This window comes from Oncorhynchus keta, chromosome 20, assembly GCF_023373465.1.
Source record: "Oncorhynchus keta strain PuntledgeMale-10-30-2019 chromosome 20, Oket_V2, whole genome shotgun sequence".
Classification (NCBI taxonomy): Eukaryota; Metazoa; Chordata; class Actinopteri; order Salmoniformes; family Salmonidae; genus Oncorhynchus; species Oncorhynchus keta.
Window position 1 is genome coordinate 14,234,434 of NC_068440.1, and position 16,419 is coordinate 14,250,852.

At 43.2% G+C, this 16,419-nt stretch overlaps 1 protein-coding gene across 1 annotated transcript in view; it reads right to left on the minus strand.

Moving 5' to 3' along the window:
- LOC118399449 (protein Jumonji) overlaps positions 1-16,419 on the minus strand; it is an 89,637-nt gene that overhangs the window by 37,141 nt on the left and 36,077 nt on the right. The window contains exons 2-3 of the mRNA XM_035795546.2: positions 4,127-4,262; positions 1,305-1,425 (exon numbers count right to left, since the gene is read on the minus strand). Of these exons, the coding sequence (XP_035651439.2) occupies positions 1,305-1,425; positions 4,127-4,262 (257 nt within the window). The remainder of the gene's footprint in view (positions 1-1,304; positions 1,426-4,126; positions 4,263-16,419) is intronic.

The window sequence follows — 16,419 nt, forward strand, 5'->3', positions numbered from 1 at the left end:
CAGCCCAGTCTCCTACACAGCATGCAATGCATGTGTAGAAGCACGGTGGCTAGGAAAAACTCCCTAGAAAGCCCAGAACCTCACTACAGAGACTGGTTCAATTCCAGGCTGTATCACAACCAGCCGTGATTGGGAGTCCCATAGGGCGGCGCACAATTGACCTAGCGTCGTACGGGTTATGGTTTGGCCAGGGTAGGCCTTCATTGTAGATAAGGATTTGTTCTCAACTGACTTGCCTAGTAAAATAAAAAGAAATAAAAACTGAAACATCTTTCTGCCTTTTAAGAATGAACGCTGGTTAAAGATCTCCCATTCTTCTGAATCAAACTCCTCTTTACCCTTCACTGTTGATGCTGTCATGTCCCATTACTGTAATTCCCTGATTTAACCAAACATTACTGGAGAACAAGAGAAGAGAATACAGCAAGAAGGAAGTTAATTAATAAAAAAAGACAGAGGCTTTTTATACATTTACTACCACAATTGTTTATTTTTGCTTTGATAATTCACACACATGAATCTGAGAGCGCTGAATTAACCAATGCTGACATCACCAGGATCAAAACACCTCTATGATACTGTACCTCGGCTGTACAGCAGGCCATAAAAAAATATATATATATATATTTTTTTTAAATTAAGTCCAGATTCACAAAACACTACTTACGAAAAAAAAGTATTCTTAGAGTTCATGAGAGCAAATCCTCAACAATATCTTAAAATGGAATGATTTTCTTACGAACTTCTCAAATATCCTCTTAAAACGTTTGTTGCTAGGCAACCATTTGGCAATCATGCTATCTGGCAATCATGTTAGCATATTTCTTACTAAGATTAATGTTCTAAAACATGTTCTTGGGTTTAAAATAATCAATACTGAAACTATCAGACGACGTTTGTGAATTTAATATTTTCAATTGCTTTCATGAACTTTCTCTCATTGCCCTAAGATTAAGGGTTTAGCCATCTTGGAAATAGGAACATTCCCAATAATTTTATTTTCAATAATCAAATTTCTTAACTTTTAGCTTAAGGAGAAACATGAAGAAATGGCACAAGAAAGATGTTCAATAACTTTGAGGAATATCAACTTTGCTTACATTTTCTTAAGTCTATAGTTAAGGAAAAAAACGCCAGTTTAAGACATTTCTTCTTAAGGTTTTGTGAATCTGGGCCCAGGTACTGTAGAGCTCCCCCTGCCTATCACTACCTTCACTCAAGCACTCTCTGGTTCAAAGCTGCTGCCGATCAGAGAGAGCAGAGCGAGAGGGCCATCGCTCCAGAGTACAGGTTAACACGCTCACCTCTTCTTGGCAGGGCCATCCTCAGAGTACTCACTGCTGCCGTCGATGCTCTGGAACCGTGACCCGTCAGCATTGTGGCCCTTCTGCCCTGAGCCATTGAGCTGCCCGCGGGCATGGGAACCTAAAGAGACAAGACATGGGTTAGAGACCATGCAATGTACTGCTAGGACATGTTGACTGGAGAGAAACACTGTGACCAAAGTAAGGGTGCTGATTTGTGTTTGGAGCCCGTTAGCTGAACAAAGTGAACAAGTCGGGACTTGAGCAGATCTCAAAAATACATTCCAGTCTGAAATAAAGACACCATTGATGCGTAACTAAGACATGAAACTGAAGTGAAACCCTCTTGATCAAATGAAACCGCATTCACTGCAATTACACAAACAAGGTGGAAGTAGTAATCATGGTTAAGAAAAACAGATCAATTATGATCCACTAAATCTTTGTAGGTAGTAGAAGTCTACCTGGTACTGGCATTTCTAGTTGACGCATGACCCTCCCATCACATTCCTTAGGACTGAGTCCTTAAATCATGTGCCAACCTAAAACCGACCCTGAGTGGCGGCTTCCTCTGAAAACCTGTTTGAAGAACCCAGAACAAACCCAGGCAGCTGGTAGTTGAAGTCTGTGTACCAAGTGCAGGTCACTACCTGATAGCAGGAGACCAGCCATAGAGCTTAACATGTCTGTAGACCTCTTAACATGCTCTGGCAGTATGAGTCAAACCACAGTGATGCTCAGGGAACTGACTGGGTTATGTTTGGTTTGTGTGTGTTCTGTGCTCAGGGTGAAGCTTATAACACCAAGAACTCAACGAAACCATTCTTCTGATTTAGCTATAATAGTCTAATCTGTAGTAGTAGGTGACTGTAATAATATTCATACTGAGCATAAACAGCCTGGTGAGGGGCCATCTTGTCTCCTCTACTCCCTCCCCTCTCCGCCCTTCTGAGACGTTTTACATATGTTGGTTTCACATCAGTGCCTTTGTGAGGGGCCGGACAAGGAGGGCGAGACAGGGATGCAAACTGGCAGTCACGAAAGGGAGCCAGACTGGGCTAGGGCCTAAATTCTTTCCCCTGGTCCCAGTGAGGCCTAGTTGGGAAGGAGGATGACGGCTGATCCGTAAGGGACTCTAATCAGATTTATGCGTGTTTCAATAAGCCCATCACCTTGCTATGTTCCTCCTGCTCTCCAGACAGAAAGAGCGAGAGGATGAAGGAGATAGAGGAGCGAGGTTGGGGGTGCGTACCACAGTAAGTCATAGAGTGTAGCCCATTAGTGGGAGGTGGAGTAATGCAGACAGGAAGCCCAGATGCAGACAGAAAATATTAAACAGCCAGGAGAGTGGCATTACTTCAGCTTAAATCACCTTTACAAACAGAGTGATTACGACTGAATAATAATGTTTCTAAAGGAGTAAGCTTAGTGTCCATCAGCAGCCTGTAGCAGTAACCTGCTCACTGGTCCACTGTACTGTGGCTAGTAACAAAATACTTATTTTTCTCAAAGTTTTTAATGACACAGTATGATTGGGACTGTAGTGTGTATAAGAATAAACAATGTGTTTGTTGTGTGGGATTTTTAACCCATTTGAATGTATTTTCAACCACTTCTGACAATAGAATGGGATACTAAAAAAGGAACTCTAGAAGACAACCCTACAAGAGGACAACAAAAAGTAGTGTTTTTAAAATGACTGTCTCAACCACACAGTTCTGACCACAAATCAACCCCAGACCGAAATAGACAGATCCTATGTGGCCTTGGGTGGTCTCGCAGTCTAAACCGCAACCTCCTCTGGCACATACTGTATGTCTACAGTGTTGGCAAAGGTTGGACTCCGGCCTAATGCCCTTTGACACAACCTCTATATTTCCCCACTGTAATCTTCATAAAATACCTTTCATAAAATACCTTAAAATTAAAATTATTTGAGTAGATGTGTTATGTGAGAATGACAATCTGCAGCATGTCAGTCTATCACTCGCCCTATCCGAGAGGAAGCCAGCTCCACCACCAAGGCTCTGTGCCCTCTTCCACTATGTTCGGGTCAAAACTTCCAGTGTCAAGCCCCGAGGTCCCCATGAGACAGGACAGGGTCAGTGCTAAGGGACAGACAGAACAAGGCCAGTGGTGCTATTGGGCAGACACTCACTACCATCCACCATCTCCAATGGTTTGGAACACAGCCAGTAGTTTCATCAATGGGGGGGGGTGTTATGGAGAGGAGGGCAGGGGAGTGGGAGGAAAGCTTCCTGAGCAGCAGTAACCAGAGGCCTATTGATGTAATGATGCCTTCCATCTAAGGAGGGATAACAGGGAGGGGAGAGGATGCAGAAGGGGCATCATGTAATTAGTTGAATAATGCAGAGGGGGGGAGTGCGGGAAAGAGGAAGAGAGATGGAGAGATGGACGCCTGCCAACACTGAGAGGTAAAGTGGTAAGGGAGATGGCATGATTGCCGGTTATGGGATGGGAGCTAAGACGGGGGGCGAGTAGAAGGGGAGACACGCTTAGGGCCTTGCAGGTTCGGTCCCTTCACTCTGCTTTTGGATCAATGCTTTTGGTCATGTAGTGTATTTCGGTAGAGATCCAGCGTGTTGTTTGGTCATCTTGTCCTAATCTAATTTGCACCTTCCTCACATCCCTCTGCAGGTAGCTGGCTCCAGACAGCCAGTCAGACACACTCATCTAAGACACTGACAACACTGCAGGGGGGGGGGGGATGATAGTTTCAGCCGGTACAGGTCTGTGAGCATCCAGACAAAAGCCTGACTGGGTCAGTGCTGCAGAGAAAAGGGTCCCAAGGAGAAACTCACCATTAGTGTATTTGGTTCCATCGCCGATGCCGTCTCCGAGCTGCCTTTTCTGAGCAGTCTTGAACTCCTTCAGGGAGAGATAGAGCACCTTCCTCACGTCCCTCTCCTCTGACCAGGGGATCCCATCGATATCATCCTAAAAACACAGGACAGAGGACTACTGATTATCATAACACAGCAACATAACAGCATAGTAGATGATAGACGTTAGTATAAGAATAACATAGCAAATCGTTACAAGTAGCATTGCGTTTCTCACAACATAATCAAGTTTCTCACTTCATGAACCGTGTCTCACAACATAAAAGACCGAAGGGTGATTGCTCACAAAACCATGTTTTGGGGGATTTTCACAAAATGTAATCCGTTGGAAGGGTCCTTTGGAGTTGGTATTTTACATATTTGTATTTGTGAGCACCCAGAACCAATAAAGCCTAATAACGAATTAAATTGGGAGACTACGGCTGCCTAGATTCTGGTCGATTCCCTTGGCTGACAAAGACACAGGATGTTATTGTAACAAGGGTGACAGTCTTAATCGCACTGCTTCCTTTTCATTCATCACTTGTCATCTTTGACAATAACCCTCGTTCCATCTCAGTACTATTGCAAATTTTAAAACAATGGAAGGGACAGTCCGTGAGGTCAATGTGGCACAGACACTCACAGCAGTACCCCACCAGGAAAGACAGAAGAATAGGATCGTGTCAAACTTCCGTTACATTGCACTAACTTTCCAACACACTTCATTATTAAGGTCTCCAGTGTCTGAATACAGAAATAACATGCTTCCTACACAGAGCAGATTTAATGTATAACACTGTTATAACCCTACTTCCCCTCACAGTAAAGGACTGCTTCTTACACAGTGCAGCTGTACTCGGCTACTTTGCTGCTATAACAGCCTCATTCTTCTGGGAAAGCTTTCCACTAGGTGTTGGAACGAGAGGTCGACCGATTAAATCGGAATGGCTGATTAATTAGGGCCAATTTCAAGTTTTCATAATCGGAGATCGGTATTTTTGGGCGCCAATTTGCCCAATTTTTTATTTATTTTTTACACCTTGATTTAATCTTTATTTGACTTGGCAAGTCTGCCTGTTACCTTGGCTTACTGCATTTGCGTAAGTTGCTAGCTAGCATTAAACTTATCTTATAAAAAAACAATCCTAATCACTAGTTAACTACACATGGTTGATATTACTAGATATTATCTAGCGTGTCCTGCGTTGCATATAATCTGACTGAGCATACAAGTATCTGACTGAGCGGTGGTAGGCAGAAGCAGGCGTGTAAACATTCATTCAAACAGCACTCTCGTGCGTTTTGCCAGCAGCTCTTCGTTGTGCGTCAAGCATTGCGCTGTTTATGACTTCAAGCCTATCAACTCCCGAGATGAGGCTGGTGTAACCGAAGTGAAATGGCTGGCTAGTTATCGCCCCCTAATAGCGTTTCAAACTTTACTCACTCTGAGCCTTGGGGTGGTTGTTTCCCTTGCTCTGCATGGGTAACCCTGATTCGATGTGGTGGCTGTTGTTGTGTTGCTGGTTCGAGCCCAGGGAGGAGCGAGGAGAGGGATGGAAGCTATAATTGTAACACTGGCAATACTAGTGACTATAAGAACATCCAATAGTCAACGGTTAATTAAATAAATGGTATAGAGAGAAATAGTCCTATAATTCCTATTATAACTACAACCTTAAACTTTTTACCTGGGGATATTGAAGACTCATGTCAAAAAAGGAACCACCGGCTTTCATATGTTCTCATGTTCTGAGCAAGGAACTGAAACGTTAGCCTTCTTACAAAGCACATATTGCACAAATAGTATCCGTAAAGTTCGTGGAAACATGTCAAAAGTTTATTTATAAATCAATCCTCAGGTTGTTTTTTACAATATATAATTGATCATATTTCAAGCGGGACTGTAGCTTCTTCAATCGGAGAGAGAAATGTCTGCTCCAAGCTCTTGCGCATGCAAAACGCTGCTGGCACTCAGCCATGCAATATATATATAAATATAAAAAAATATGACGCGATATGATCTTTCTTGCTCATTTAAAAAAATTAAAGCCTCAAACTATGTCTAAAGACTGTTCACACCATGGGGAAGCCATAGGAAAAGGAATCAGATTGCCTGCCTTCGCTCCATTTAAAGGGATATCAATGGAACAGAGAGCTTTCAGGAAAAACGTCACTTCCGGGTTGGATTTTCATCAGGTTTTCGCCTGCAATATCAGTTATGTTATACTCACAGACAATAGTTTGACAGTTTTGGAAACTTTAGAATTTATCCTAATCTGACAATTATATGCATATTCTGGGCCTGAGAAATAGGCAGTTTCATTTGGGTCGGTCTTTCATCCAAATATCAAAATACTGCCCCCTACACTCAAGAAGTTAAGCATCTCCAATCCAAAATTTAAATCTAGAATTGGCTTCCTATATTGCAACAAAGCATCCTTCACTCATGCTGCCAAACATACCCTCGTAAAACTGACCATCCTACCGATCCTAGACTTCGGTGATGTCATCTATGAAATAGACTGCATCCAGTTTGTTGAGTGTTGGAGGCTATCACAGTGCCATCCGTTTTGTCACCAAAGAATACAGGCCTGAAACCCTATCAGACACTATTGTAACAGATTTGGAAACTTTAGTGTGTTTTCTATCCAAATCTACCAATTATATGCATATCCTATCTTCTGGGCCTGAGTAGAAGGCAGTTTTAATTTGGGAACGCTTTTCATCCAAAGTCTGTGGCTACAATGCTGCTAGCGCTACGTGGCACCACAATGCCACGTACCGTGGCACCACAATGCCACGTACCGTGGCACCACAATGCCACGTACCGTGGCACCACAATGCCACGTACCGTGGCACCACAATGCCACGTACCGTGGCACCACAATGCCACGTACCGTGGCACCACAATGCCACGTACCGTGGCACCACAATGCCACGTACCGTGGTACCACAATGCCACGTACCGTGGTACCACAATGCCACGTACCGTGGCACCACAATGCCACGTACCGTGGCACCACAATGCCACGTACCGTGGCACCACAATGCCACGTACCGTGGTACCACAATGCCACGTACCGTGGTACCACAATGCCACGTACCGTGGTACCACAATGCCACGTACCGTGGTACCACAATGCCACGTACCGTGGTACCACAATGCCACGTACCGTGGCAAATCAACTAGATTCTTGTGATGCAGGCATTTGGAACATCGTGCTAAAACATGCAATCAAATTAATATGATATATCGTCCAACCCTACATACTCCAGTTTAATGAGTCTGACAATGACAGGCTGAATGACAGTGCAGTCTGTCACTCAAGGGAGGAAGAGAAACCACACCATGATAAAGCTCTTTACATCCCTCCAGTCACTGTCAAGGGAGGAAGAGAAACCACACCATGATAAAGCTCTCGCATTCTGTGGCGCCTGGCAGTGTGTCTCAGATCAACGCAGTGTTTTCTCTCAGGGTGATCATGGTAGAGCCCTGGGTACTGGAGATGGGTAGGCGGGCAGGAGACACACAGAGATGAAGCGAGGCAACTCTTCCCCCTCCGAGTCGACAGTCCCTAACATTTCAAAAGTTCCCAGAACGGGATAATGTTTCGCGATGGTGCAGATGGAAGTGCTCTGGGTCTGAGACGGAGAACAGGAATGTGGTCGATCCCAGCATGAGGGTGTTTAATGGTGGATACGGCCCGGGCATTCCGATGCGCTGAGGTAGAGGTGTAATGAGGTGATGACATTAAGTTCCTCACGCACCCGTTAACTCCCAGTTAGTTAGGCACTCTTACTAGGAGCAGACTTAGTGACTGACTCAGCCCTGCACTCTGGAATGGACTTCTGCTTGTGACTCAGTGAAATCCTGTCTGCTTTGCAACCCTTCCAATTAATTTGCAGCTTGCAACTTGTAGAGGTCGACCGATTAATCAGAATTGCAGATTAATTAGGGCCGATTTCAAGTTTATATAAGAATTTTTTTATACCTTTAATTAACTAGGCAAGTCAGTTAAGAACACATTCTTATTTTCAATGACTGCCTAGGAACAGTGGGTTAACTGCCAGATTTTCACCTTGTCGGCTCAGGGGATCCAACCTTGCAACCTTACAGTTAACTAGTCCAATGCTATAACCACCTGCCTCTCGTTGCACTCCACAAAGACTGCCTGTTACGCAAATGCAGTAGAATCCAAGGTAAGTTGCTAGTTAGCATGGTTGATGATATTACTGGTTAATGATATTACTAGTTTATCTAGCATGTCCTGCATTGCATACAACCGATGCAACGCTGGAGGATGATCTAACAAAAGCGCATTTGCGAAAAATCGTTGGACCTAACCATAAACACCAATGCCTTTCTTAAAATCAATACACAGAAGTATATATTTTTAAACCTGCATATTTAGCTAATATTAGCAGTATTAACCAGAAAGTGTGTCACTTCACGTTCATTGCACACAGTCAGGATATATGCAACAGTTTGGGCAGCCTGGCTCATTGCGAACTAATTTTCCAGAATTCTACGTAATTTTGACAACATTGAAGGTTGTACAATATAACAAGAATATTTAGACTTGGGGATGCCACCCAATAGAAACAATACCGGCCGGTTCCGTATTTCACTGAAATAATAAACATTTTGTTTTCGAAATGATCGTTTCCGGATTCGACCATATCATTTGTGTGTGTTATTTTATAATTAAGTCTATGATTTGATAGAGCAGTCTGACAGTCTGAGCGATGGTAGGCAGCAGCAGGCTCGTAAGCATTCATTCAAACAGCACTTGTGTGCGTTTGTCAGCAGCTCTTCGCAATGCTTCAACCGTTGAGCTGTTTATGACTTCAAGCCTATCAACTCCCAAGATTAGGCTGGTGTAACCGATGTGAAATGGCTAACTAGTTTGCGGGGTGCGCGCTAATAGCGTTTCAATAGGTGACGTCACTCGCTCTGAGACTTGGAATAGTTGTTCCCCTTCCCCCCTGCAAGGGCTGCGGCTTTTGTGGAGAGATGGGTAACAATGTGCCGATGTGTTCCTGGTTCGGGGCGAGGAGAGGGATGGAAGCTATACTGTTACACTGGCAATACTAAAGTGCCTATAAGAACATCCAATATTCAAAGGTATATGAAATACAAATGGTAGAGAGAAATAGTCCTATAAGAACTACAACCTAAAACTTCTTACCTTGGAATATTGATATATATTCTCATGTTAAAAGGAACCACCAGCTTTCTCATGTTCTGAGCAAGGAACTTAAACGTTAGCTTTTTTACATGGCACATATTGCACTTTTACTTCTCCTACACTTTGTTTTTGCATTATTTAAACCAAATTGAACATGTTTCATTATTTATTTGAGACTAAATAGATTTTTATTGCGGTATTATATTAAGTTAAAATAAGTGTTCATTCAGTATTTTTGTAATTGTCATTATTACACATACATATATATTTTTTTTTAATCGGACGATTTTAATCTGTATTGGCTTTTTTTTGGTCCTCCAATAATCGGTATCGGCGTTGAAAAACCATAATCTGTTGACCTCTAGTCACTTGTATCTGCAAGCTAAGTAACGGTTTGGGAGAAAAGCTGTGAAAGTGTTAATGATCTGGGTGAAAACCTCTCCTGTTAGTGCTGGGACACGCGCTTCCCCTCTCATGAGGGTCCCTTCCTAGCTACACAAACACGAAGCCCTCTTCACCCCCCCTAGGAGAATGTGTGTTATACAGTACTAAAACACATTTCAGCCGGATCTGTTGGCGCATGGCCCACATTTTCCAGTTGATGAGATCCAGACCATCAGCACTGTTATTATTAGTCTGCCATGTGAACCACTGCACGCGTGTTCCTTTTTTGTTTTGAAATTGGGACAACCCCTCTCCTGTGTGTGGGAGGGGGTTCTGTTCCTGTAAAATTAATCCATGGTGGCTGACAATCTGCAGACGGGGGTGTGTGAACTTCCTGCTTGGTTAGATGGACTTCCTTTCGGCATCAAATCTTTCAGCCAGTCCTTAAATTTAAAAAAAACGAACCTTTTATTTAACTAGGCAAGTCAGTAAAGAACAAATTCTTATTTACAATGACAGCCTACCGGCGAACAGTGGGTTAACTGCCTTATTCAGGGGCAGAACGACAGATTTTTACTTTTACCTTGTCAGCTCGGGGATTCGATCCAGCAACATTTTGGTTACTGGCCCAACGCTCTAACAACAAGGCTACTTACCACCAAGTGCACAGTAGGTTCATCCAATCCCCGTACAGTACACATTAGGTTTGAAGAACCAGTGTTATTTTATTCCTCATTGCAGTGACCTTGTTTCCATCATTGTTCACCTCACAAGACAATTTGTATTTAGTCATGCATCAGCGCTACGGACATCTCAAGAGCTTGGGAATGAATTAATGAATGGATAAATTACATTTATGTTTGTGTCAAATCGCCAGTTGGCAACCTATCGCTTATGAGATTAATTAACAAAAACAAACCTTACAACAATTCAGTGATAATTATTCTGTTGATCTGTGCATTAATAATAACATTTGTTATTATATCCTTAGAGCAGTAACAAAAAAACAAAAAAATCTATATATACACACAGAGATAAACTTAGTATTTATCAGCATTTTTGTCAAAATTGAGTTGACAGCTCTGTTCTGTTCAATGGTATCTACCTAATATAGTACTCTAAATACCTCTCATGCCAAGTTCAAAAGAAAACGTTGCTGACACAATTCAAACCAATGAGGGTTCAGAACCTTAAAGCCAATGATCGCAATCATTTTTGCAGATAGAACCTTACAGTCCCAAGCATTCTCTATCTGCAACTACATTCAAGCTTTTCCATCCATCATGCAATGTTCGAGTTGAGAGATGAAACTGAGTTGTCCCTGTCCTGGTTATTATATGAGTCCTGGTCTTAATGGATCCGGTGGCTTTGGACAGGAATGGTTAGAGGTTTACAACCCAGTGATGTGTTAACATGGGACATCTCACTGCTCAATAAGATGCACAGGACCCGCAAACATCTTAAAATGGCATGTTTACATACATACATACATACATACATACATACATACATACATACATACATACATACAGGCTCTGATCAGGCCCTACACCCAAACAAGGGCACTGCGTTCATCCACCTCTGGCCTGCTCGCCTCCCTACCACTGAGGAAGTACAGTTCCCGCTCAGCCCAGTCAAAACTGTTCGCTGCTCTGGCTCCCCAATGGTGGAACACACTCCCTCACGACGCCAGCGGAGTCAATCACCACCTTCCGGAGACACCTGAAACCCCACCTCTTTAAGGAATACCTAGGATAGGATAAAGTAATCCTTCTCACCCCCCCCCCCTTAAAAGATTTAGATGCACTATTGTAAAGTGGCTGTTCCACTGGATGTCATAAGGTGAATGCACCAATTTGTAAGTCGCTCTGGATAAGAGCGTCTGCTAAATGACTTAAATGTAATGTAATGTAATGTAATGTAATGTAATGTAATGTAATGTAATGTAACATACATACATACATACATACATACATACATACATACATACATACATACATACAATTTTAACATATGTTAATGCTGGGGTGGTGCTGTAGATTCTTCTGTTTTTGAAATGTCCTTTTACCAGCAACATCAGAAGTAGTGTATATATATACACATCTTTTTTTTTATATAAAAATAAAATTAAAGCTTCAGATCAGTGTTTCCAACCCCGACCCCCAATTGGTCAAAATCACACGATGCACACCGATGTTATTGGAAACACTGACCTTACTCTTTTTTTTTTAACCACAAAACACACCATTTTCACATGTGCTGGAGATGATGAATATGAAGTTGAAACATTTAAGTTTCCCTTTATGACTTGCCCCTGCTTTAGACTCCGGTACCAACGCTATAAATAACCAATCCACTGGGCTTCTAGTGTAAACGGCAGCCTCCGAACAATCAGGTGTAGACTACTTATCTTCCTGAAGCCTATTGGGGAGGTTCCAGACCGTAAAGCGTTTACAAGTTGACATGGTTTCTTTCTGGCGTCTAAGTCTCTACTGGCGTGTGTTTACAGTGTGAGGGAGCCAGCATGTCGTCTGATGTAGAGTCTCCTCCCGTCTGCTGTGACAGACGTCTGTCTGGGACTTTAGTCTCGGTCTGCGGATATACACCTTCCCCATCCTGGCTCGTCTCAGTGGGAATGTTGAAGGAGTAGAGGCTCTTGATGTCATTTAGAAGAGCCTCCGTGTGTCTTTCTGTTCTCTGTGTTTGCCAAGGTGGTGCGCTGTGGTATGAAAGGCAGCAGGTTCTGAGTCCCTTTGGGGCCCCTAAAACGTGTGCGTGCTGTGTGCCAGTCGTCCCGCAACAGTAGACACACAAAGGCCTCGGCGTTCATTAGCAGGCTGTTGGTTCCCAGTGGGAGCAGGGGGGTATAAGCGGGCAGGGGTTGTCAGCTCAGTGCTGCGTGTTGTCTCTGGTGGTGCCAGCTCCTCAGCTCTCATCTGAGCCCAGGCCCTACTCTGCTCTGCCAGCAGCCCGACTCTCCCTCTGAAGAGACCTGGCAACCCTCCGCCAGTCAGCCCTCTCAACGGCCTGCTTACCTGCCTAACTACCAAACTCCTGCCTCTGCTAGTCTCTCTGCCTACCTACGGTCTGTCGGTCGTGCCAGGAAAAATGCATTTACTTACAGCAAAGGCACGATAGCAATTTTGGGATAGCAATGTTGGGTTTTTAATACAGTTTTTGGTCTTTTCTGAAAGCATTGAGATGAACATGTTGTGACGTATGACACAAGGATTGAGCGTTTAGAGAGCGTTTAGACCTTACTAAGCAGATGGGCAGAGCTGCTTTCCGTTAAGACAAGCGATCTGCAAAATAAAGTCCTATTTTATTGATTTAAGTGTTGCATTTCAGTAGAATGTTGGAAACCTTTTTGACCTCTGTTTTTTTTTCTTTTTCTGTTGATGTTTTACCTTGTTGTAAAAAAAAAAACATTTGCTACATTTTGTTGCATCTCTTTGTGGGGCTCGGCTGACGATGCTTTTCGGCTGAGGAGCCCAGCACTTCGCAGTTTCCAACTCTGCATCACTACGGTGTAGGGAGATGAGGAAATCACTCAGGCAGCCTGCCAGCCTCTAAGAGGAAGAGAAGGAAAAACACACACTTGCAAGCACATTTTTGATCTGCTCCCAGAGTTCAAAGCCAGAGGTGTCAGCTGTGGGTGTGTGCTAGCTTGCGTGTGTTTGTCAATCAAAGCTAAGTGTAACGAGGAGCACTGGTGACACAATTGTGTGTCTGCAGGGAAACATGACTGTCACCCCTCCGCTTCATCACAAGGAGACAGTAGATTGCCTCTAACTTCATCACGTTGATTCTCATGGAATATCTCAGTGATGTCCACTACTACATCTTTTTTTTTTACTTTAACATGTATGCCAAACAAATACCACATATTTTTCAAAGTTTAACAAAACATACAACTCTATGCTCAATGACTACTTCAAACAAATTACACAGTATAAAAAATATATATACTTTTGCTGGAAAAACTGTTATCAAACTTTCCATGTGCAGTTTTTCCTGAAATGCGCTTTTATAAAATGTTCAGTGGAATTGTTGAAAGTAGTCCTTGTTCGTACAGTTTTGCGGTTTGTTAAACTTTGAAATCAAGGGTTTTTGTTTGCTATAGATTTAAAACTGAAATCTGAGTGTAATTTCGTCACCATGGAATTACCCTACAGCTACACCATATATACAGATGTATGTGGGCAACCCTTTAAAATTAGTTGATTTGGCTATTTCAGCCACACCTGTTGCTGACAGGTGTATAAAATGTAGCACACAGCCATGGAATCTCCATAGATAAACTTTGGCAGTAGAATGGACTGTACTGAAGAGCTCAGTAACTTCCGACGAGGCACTATCATAGGATGCAATCTTTCCAACAAGTCAGTTCATCAAATTTCTACCCTGCTAGAGCTGCCTTGGTCAAATGTAAGTGCTGTTATTGTGAAGTGGAAACATCTAGGAGCAACAATTGCTCAGCTGCGAAATGGTAGGCCACAAACTCACAGAACGTGACGGCTGAAAATCGTCTGTTCTTGTTTGCAACACACTAGTTCCAAACTGCCTCTGGAAGAAACGACAGCACAAGAACTCGAGCTTCATGAACTGGGTTTCTATGGCCTCGCAGCCGCACACAAACCTAAGATCACCATGCGCAATGCCAGGCGCTGGCTTGAGCAGTGTAAAGCGCGCCACTATTGAACTCTGGAGCAGTGGAAATGCCTTCTCTGGAGTGATGAATCACGCTTTGGCGGATGGCAGGAGAACGCTACCTGCCCCAGTGCATAGGGCATTGTAAAGTTTGGTGCAGGAGGAATAATGGTCTGGGGTTGTTTTTGCATGGTTCAGTGTTACCCAGTTCCTAGATGGCCTACTTCTTCATTGCACAAATGAATAACCTCAACTAAATTCCAAAGACTGGTGACATCCAGTAGAAGCGGTAACAACTGAAAACAGGTTCCTAAAGAAATTTGGGGTGGCAGGGTAGCTTAGTGGTTAGTGTTGGACTAGTAACCGAAAGGTTGCAACTTCAAATCCCGAGCTGACAAGGTACAAATCTGTTGTTCTGCCCCTGAACAGTCAGTTAGCCCACTGTTCCTAGGCCGTCATTGAAAATAAGAATTTGTTCTTGAATTGAACTGACTTGCCTAGTTAAATAAAAGGTAAAATAAAGGTTAAAAAAAATGTAAAAAACATTTCCCAATGAGAACTCAGTGAACCAAAATATTTTTTTTCTGAACGGTTAGTCCTCAGGGTTTTGCCTGCTACATAGGTTCTGTTATACTCACAGACATAATTCAAACTGACATGAGTAGCAGGAAGTTAAAATTGGGCACGCTATTTATCCAAAAGTGAAAATGCTGCCCCCTATACCTTAGGAAGAGAGAGAGAGTCCAGATTGTCTCGCCCGGCTGATTTATAGGGGTCCAGATTTTGCAGCTCTTTTAGAGCATCAGCTATCTGGATTTGGATAAGGGAGAAATGGTGGGGGCTTGGGCGGGTTGCTGTGGAGGGTGCCGGGCAGTTGATCGGGGTAGGGGTAGCCAGGTGGAAAGCTCAGCCAGCCGTAGAGAAATGCTTATTGAAATTCTCAATTATAGTGGATTTATCGGTGGTGACAGTGTTTCCTAGCCTCAGAGCAGTGGGCAGCTGGGAGGAGGTGCTCTTATTCTCCATGGACTTTACAGTGTCCCGGAACTTTGAGTTTGTACTGCATGATGCAAATTTCTGTTTGAAAAGCTAGCCTTTGCTTTCCTAAATGCCTGTGTATATTTGTTCTTAAATTCCCTGAAAAGTTGCATATCACGGGGGCTATTCAATGCTAATGCAGAACGACACAGGATGTTTGTGCTGGTCAAGGGCAGACAGGTCTGGAGTGAACCATGAACTATACCTATTCCTAGTTCTAAATGTTTTGAATGGGGCATGCTTATTTAAGATTGTGAGGAAGGCACTTTTATAGAATAGCCAGGCATCATCTACTGATGGATGACGTCAATTCCAGGATACCCCGGCCAGGTCGATTAAAAAGGCCTGCTCACAGAAGTATTTTAGGGAGCGTTTGACAGTAATGAGGGGTCGTCGTTTGGTCGCAGACCCATTACAGATGCAGGCAATGATCGCTGAGATCTTGATTGAAAACAGCAGAGGTGTATTTGGAGGGCAAGTTAGTTAGGATGACGTCTATGAGGGTGCCCGTGTTAACAGATTTGGAGTTGTACCTGGTAGGTTCATTGATAATTTGTGTGAGATTGAGGGCATCAAGCTTGGATTGTAGGATGGTCGGGGTGTTAAGCATGTCCCAGTTTAGGTCACCTAGCATGAGCTCAGAAGATAGATGGGGGGGCAATCAATTCACATATGGTATCGAGGGCAGAGGGTGGTCTATAGCAGGTGGATTTTTAAAAGTAGAAGTTCAAATTGTTTGGGTACAGACCTGGATAGTAGGACAGAACTCTGCAGGCTATCTTTACCTTAGATTGCAACACCCCCCTTTGGCAGTTCTATCGTAACGGAAAATGTTATAGTTAACGGTGGAGATTTCAGGGTTTTTGGTGGTTTTCCTAAGCCAGGATTCAGACACGGCTAAGACATCCGGGTTGGATGTGCTAAAGCAATGAGTAAAATAAACATAAGGAGTAGGCTTCTAATGTTAACATGCATGAAACCAAGGCTTTTACAGTTACAGAAGTCAAC